The sequence below is a fragment of the Arachis ipaensis genome, chromosome B03 (genome assembly GCF_000816755.2).
Source record: "Arachis ipaensis cultivar K30076 chromosome B03, Araip1.1, whole genome shotgun sequence".
Taxonomy (NCBI): Eukaryota; Viridiplantae; Streptophyta; class Magnoliopsida; order Fabales; family Fabaceae; genus Arachis; species Arachis ipaensis.
In genome coordinates this window covers 16,857,357-16,864,588 of record NC_029787.2, presented here as the reverse complement: position 1 = coordinate 16,864,588, position 7,232 = coordinate 16,857,357, and the positions used below count along the sequence as shown (strand labels likewise).

Sequence of the window (7,232 nt, the reverse complement as noted above, 5' to 3'; positions counted from 1 at the left end):
TGCTACTGTTGCTGTTTTTTTTCTTCTTTTTCTCGTGTTTTTTCTAGTAATTTTGTAGTATTATGTGTTTCTTCTCTTTATTTGATTTTTTCTTGTTTTTATTCTTATTAAGAAGATAAAACAAGAATTATGAAAAGGTAAAACAAGAAGGAAAAGATAAAAGAAAAAAAGATGATGATAAAGATAAGGAGGAGTTTTGAATTATGTAGAATTTATCATGAAATAACAATTTTTAATTGCGACACAGAAGTTTCTCAATTTTGACACTAAAATTTTTTAACCGTGACACAAGTTCTTGTTAAGAGAGTGAAACAAGAATTATGATCAATATATTGACGATTTTTTTTTATTTAAAATTTACATACATGTGTTTTGTGGTTGATTGAGTCTTGTTAGTGTGCATGTCTTGTGCTTGTTGTCATTAGCCTGGATTTGTTATAATTAAGTCATATAAGATAGTTGTAGTGATTCACTAAATCTAGTGTCATTTAACGTATATTCATGACTTTTCTGACCAAAAATTGATTTAGATGTATTTTTGTGGTTAATTGAGTCTTGTTTGTATGTCATTATTATTAAGTAATTTTGGTGCCATTATGAGTTAAATGAGGTGTAATTGATCTCATTGACTTGAATTTGATGTAATTAGATCATACGAGAGAGTTGTAGTGATTTCTAGCGTCATTTAAGTCATATTCATGATTTTTTCTTATCCAAAATTAATTTGAATGTGTTTTTCTGGTTGATTGAGTTTTGTTTGTGTGCTTGTTCTGAATTGAGTTTATGCACCGCCATCATTAAGTAATTTCGATGTCATTTTTATTGAAATGGGATACACTCGGTCTAATTGATTTGGATTTGACATAATTAGATCATATAAAAGAGTTGTAGTGATTCTAGTGTTATTTAGGTCATATTCTTGACTTTTTCTTAATTTGATTTCTCTTTTTATCTGTGTTTCTTATTTTAGTAGAAAAACCTACAAGTCTATTTATAATATATTAAATCATAGTTGAAAGAAGTGTTCTAATGCATTCTTAGTCTTCTAACTTTCTAATATTATGCCATGTCAGCATAAATAACTAAGTGGCACCATTTGCTTATCACTTATCTAATTGAATTATTTTTTAATCTTTTTGTGTCTAATTGAATTATTTTTAAATTTATTTCTATTTCTCATGTACCTCATTATTATAGTTTAGGATTCTTTTTCATTTTTCTTCATTTTTTTTCTCACTTTGATGACATTTTTTTTAGGTTACTCTATAATTTTAATATTCTCTTACTCTTTATTTTGTATAGGATACTATATACTTTTAATATTAATATTATTTCTCTTTATTAGGTATAAGCATAAGAGGAGTGCTAAGGGGCCAATAACTTTTGTGATTTGTAGCCATCAAATAGCCATCAATGATGATTTTAACGGTGTGAGATTAGTGTGAGATTTTATCTAATGGCTCACTTTTCTTTGCTGGTTACATGCTGGCCAAAATTTAATAAAGTTGCTGCCCCCTAGACTTTCCTAAACATAATTCATCCTCTTTTATACTCACTCTTTCTTACGATTATTAAATATAATTGCAACTTAAAATTCTTTATACTCACTCTTTCTTATGATTGTTACATAAAATTGCAACTTTGAATTTTTCTTCATTTTTCTTCTCACTCTTATGTCATTTATTTTTTTTAGGTTATTCTATGATTTTTATATTCTTTTACTTTTTACTTTTATATATGATACTATATGATTTCATTGTTAATATTATTTCTCTTTAATAAATATAAATTGAGTAATAAAACACAATTAATCATCTTCTTTCATACTTACTCTTTATATTTTTTATATAAATCAACATCCACTTCACACCTCTTCTTTATCCCCTATTTTCACATAGGGCTTGTTTGGGTGAGTTTCTAAGAAAAGATTTTTTTTCGAGTTATTTTTTTTAAAAGATCTTATGAAAAAGTAAAAGTAATTTTATGTTTGGGTATCTCATGCAAAAAGATCTTTTTATCTATTAATTATGTTTGGATATAACAATATAAAAGTACTTTTTTGTTTATTTATTACATGAAAAACATTTTTTTTTTAAAGAAAAAAGATCTTTTAAAAAAAGATATAAAGGACTTGTTTGGGTGAGCTTCTAAGAAAATATCTTTTTTCGAGTTATCTTTTTTTAAAAGATCTTATGGAAAAGTAAAAGTAATTTTATGTTTGGGTATCTCATGCAAAAAGATGTTTTTATCTATCAATTATATTTGAATATAACAATATAAAAGTACTTTTTTGTTTATTTATTACATGAAAAACATCTTTATTTTAAGAAAAAAAGATCTTTTAAAAAAAGATGTAAATTACAGCTTCTCAAAAAAGATGTTTTTCTGATTTTTCTAGTGCTTTTATTTTTGCTATTCGAAATTTGCCAAACATGCTAAAAAATAAAAAAAGATACTTTTTCATTGAAAAAAGATCTTTTTTTATCAAAATAATGGCGCCCAAACAAGCACAAATTACAGCTTCTAAATAAGATGTTTTTCTGATTTTTCTAGTGCTTCTACTTTTACTATTCGAAATTTGTCAAACACGCTAAAAAATAAAAAAAAAATCTTTTTTCATTAAAAAAAGATCTTTTTTTATCAAAATAATGGCGTTCAAACAAGCATATAATATCATGCCTTTTATTCTTTTGCACAAGTATTTAAAAAATTCGGTTGATGACCACAAATCTTTTTTTGTTAGTTTGCTAAATATGTGTATTAGATAATAAATTTCTAACACTAGTCCTTTATAATATTTTAGTTTTTTTATATTTATTTTTAATCTAATTGTATTCATTTATTATATCATATCTTTTTCTTTCAACAATTTATATTTTTTTATATCATTTAGTTGTAATATGTTAAAAATATATGGTACTAACTACAATCATAAGTCATGTAAAATAAAATTAGAAATTGAATGTTAATTTTAATTTATATCATGTCCTTTACAATATTTTTTAATTTTTCTATTTTTAATCCAATTGTATTCATTAATTATATTATCCAACTTCTTTTTTCTTTCAACCATTTATATTATTTAATATTATTTAATTGTAATATTATTAAAAATATTAAATTTTGATTACTAAAAAATATTTAAAAAAAAAACGTTTTAAAAGGCAGGTTTGGAAAGTACCAGAAGCAAAGAACTAAACACTTGTCGAAGAAGCAGAGAGGGCAGTGACTTCATTAGAACAACACAACACCGACAGTAGACACCCACTCCTCTTCAATCTACTCTTTTCTTTCTCTCTCTCTCTCAAACACCACCAGAGGCAGTTACAATAACTAATAAGTCAAGATGTTGCAGCTACTCTACGCCGCGATCTTCGGCGAAATGCTTCTGATCATGGTTCTCCTTTTCAAGACCCCACTCAGGAAGCTCCTCATCCTCACCTTGGATCGCCTCAAGCGCGGCCGTGGCCCCATCGTCGTCACCACCGTCGGCGCCACATTGGTCGTCGTCCTCGCTTCTAGCCTCTACAGTATGGCCAAGATCCAACGCCGTACCGCTGAGGCCGGTGTTGTCAATCCCACCGAACAAGTCCTCATGTCCAAGCACCTTCTCGAAGCTTCTCTCATGGGTAACTAACTACTAATTAATTACCCTTTCAATACTAGATTTTATGAGTCTCTACATATACACATACATGTAGCACTATTGATTTTCATATTATTGTTATATATTTGCTACACTATAAATAGATCCAATTGAAATGTATCCATTGATTTCATATTATAATTGTTTTATGTTACTGATGGTTGGTTTCCCATGTTTTCCCAAATTGTTAGGTACTTTGTGCATAGGATGTTGATTTTTTTTAAAAAAAAAAAATTAGAAAATAGTATAAGTATGATAGATCATTTAGAAGTTTTGAACTGTCACTTGATAAATAATATGTACTGTTGTGCTGATCCATAGCATGTTGGTAAAGATGTTTTTAGATTATACTAAAACTTAGTCACCAAAAGAAGATTTTATTATTAATTCAAAACCATTTAATTTAGTGATTAATTTGAACATCAAATGATTTTATGTGAACATGAGACTTCCCCCCTAATGCGCTGCAGTGGTTGCTATTGAAATTATTGTTCAGCAGCATGTCCCATGTATTTGATTGCTTTTAATTTTTAAGAGAACTCATAGGTCTTCGTATCCATGGTAATTGGCCTGTTCCATTACAATCTCAGTGTGATCATACACAATGTTGATTTTCTGAATATTGGATGTTAAGAACATGATGGGATGTCACTTGTTAAATGCTAGCTTTATATCACTGATATATGTCAATTTGATAAATCACTAGCTTTTTGTATATAAGGTTTTGAAATTGTGTTGAATAAGGACTTTTGCTTGCTATGATAGGAGTGAGTGGCAGAGTTTAATGGTATTGGCTTGATGGCTTCTCTGAGTAAATATCATTTCCTCATACCAAATCAGGATTGTATTGGTCTCTTGGCATTAATACTTGATTCGTTCTTTTCATCAAACAATCTGCAACATATTGCATTAGATTCGGCTAAAATTCAGTTTAATTGTTCACCATGCTAATTGATTTTAAGATAATTTTTTTAGTAAAAACCATTGCTTGCTTTAGAGGGGTAGAATGTAATATAATTCTCAATTTTTTGTTTTATTCTTTAGCACATTGCATGTTTTAATTACCTTTGAAATTTCTGTTTGTAAAATCCCATCAATGTAGGTGTATTCTCTTCTCTTTCTCTCTTTGTGGAGTGGTTTAGTTGTTACTTGAGGGCAGGGTATTGATGTAGTTCTGTTTTTTTATTTTTTATTTGTTTTCCGTTTATAATTCAGTTTGGATATATTTAGTTCTTGATTTTTCATGTGTAATTTGTGTGCAGGGTTTGTGCTTTTCCTCTCCCTCATGATAGATAGGTTGCACCATTACATAAGAGAGCTTCGCATGCTCCGAAAGACCATGGAGGCTGTTAAGAAACAAGGCCGAAGTTTCGAGGACGGTAAAAGCACCACCACCTCTGAGGATCATAGAGCGCTGACCGAAGAAATCGCGACATTGAAGGCCCGAATCAAGAATTTGGAAACCGAAAGCGAAGCAAAAGGAAGTAAGGCTAAGTCTTTGGAATCCGAAGTAGAGGCTCTGAAGAAGCAATCCGAAGGGTTCCTTATGGAATATGATCGCCTCTTGGAAGAAAATCAGAACCTTCGGAGTCAGTTGGAGGCCATTGATCAAAGCTCTTTGCATGCTGAAAATAAGAAAAATATGTGAGAAGGACAAATTTGTCCCCCTTTTTTTCAGCTGCTCCTGTTTTAACATTTTAAGCATCATATGTTGTATTAGAAAAGATGAGATCATTGTAAATATCTAAAGAACAGAAAGAAGGTATGTGGATTCAGTGTGCTAAACTTCTCTTAAAGGATAATGTATAGGTATTTTCTGGTCCCCTTTGTTGATACTTGATAGTGATAATGGTAATAGTGAGGACTTGATCACATACATTTTTATAACATAATTCTACATTTTGATTATATTTTGTTATGGGATAAAAATATACTAAATTAATAATGTTATGTGTAATTATGCACTTCAAATTTATATATAAAAATTCTACAATATTTTAACTTTTAAGGGTCTATATTTATTTATGAGTAGAAGTATGCACCCAAATTTAAAGGGGATGCACACCAGCAAATATAGAATTACACATAGCAGAGGCTACGCCTACATATAAGCTTCCAAGTTCTAATAACAATGCAGCTTACCAAATACCATTCAAACATAAACATAACACCATTGATAACATACTGTTTTGGATTACAAAATTACTATAGGTGTAGTTAGAAGTTACCAAATCAGTCTTTATATATTGATTCACTTATTTTTTAACTAAATAATTAAATATTACATAATAAAATAATAAAAAATGTAATGGACAAATAATTAACAGCAGTTCTATTAGTACAATTTATTATTATTGGTCAGCACTTGATTAATAATATTTAAAATTATTTGCAAAAAATTATAGTGTTAAACTGCTGGATTATAGAGATTGAATTGTTGACTAAAATACTAGCAAATATAGATTAAAATTGTTGACACAAACCTTTTTCAACAATCAAATTTACATAGAAACTTAACAAAAAGGATTGTGAGATACTAAATTTGTCATTCTATTTGTAGTGGTTGATTAGTAGTTGATTTTTAAAATTATTTACGCAAATATTTTTATATACAATTGGTATACACAAATTCAAAATCAGGTTATATAAAGTGAGATGATTGAGTTGGTAAAGAAATAAAATAAAAAGTTAATCACTATTAAATTTGTAGTTTTTATAAATAACATATTTTACTATCTTACTTTAAGAATGATTAACATTTTTATTTTAGAAAATTTTGAGATATACAAATTTTTTCCATCAACGGGCCATAAGACCGAAAGAGAAACAAACTATGTAGTAACAAGAACTACACTGGAAGATGAAAATAGGACTGCACACGGATTGGATCGAATCGGATTGGATAGGATACGATATCCACATTTTTTAGGCCAAATCCGATCCGATCGGATATCGGGAATATTCGCATAATTAAAAAAAAACTATTTTAAGGTTTTATTTGGTTATTTTTACAAAAAAATATCCATAAAATTTATTTTTCACTTGTTTGAGCCTATTTACTCCTAAAATATTATCAATAAAAGTTCTCTTAAATAACAAAAAAAAAAATTAATAACACAAGATTTAAGTTTAATTATTCTAAGTTGAAGTACAACATAAAAAATTAAAAACAAGATATCATAAAATTCATAAAACAACACACTAAAATTCATATCACATTAGGGTTTACTTTCTTAAACTATGCTATTTATATGAGAGGTGTGGATATGCGGATTTGCGGATCGGATCCGCGGACATTACTGCTAAATCCGCAATCCGATTCTATCATAGTGCGGATCAAATCTGATCCGATCCGATGGCTCTGCGGATCGGATAATATCCGTAAAATTCGGATCGGATGCGGATAATTACCGCAGATATGCGGATATTATTCGATCCATGTGCAACCCTAAATGAAAATGGAATTTGCTTGCTTGAGAGGGTTGCCCACTTTAATTTATCTCTGCAATACTCGAAAGATTAGTCTTTTGGATTTCCGGCCTAATGAATACCCTGGTGCAAACAAAAAAAAAAACTCCAAAAAGAA

General features: G+C 28.9%; 1 protein-coding gene across 1 annotated transcript; it reads left to right on the top strand.

Annotated features, from left to right (window-relative positions):
- On the top strand, window positions 3,179-5,554 carry LOC107629977 (B-cell receptor-associated protein 31). Its single transcript, XM_016332960.2, has 2 exons — window positions 3,179-3,629; window positions 4,909-5,554. The coding sequence occupies exons 1-2, from the start codon at window positions 3,347-3,349 to the stop codon at window positions 5,292-5,294; spliced, it is 669 nt and encodes a 222-aa protein (XP_016188446.1). The 5' UTR covers window positions 3,179-3,346; the 3' UTR covers window positions 5,295-5,554.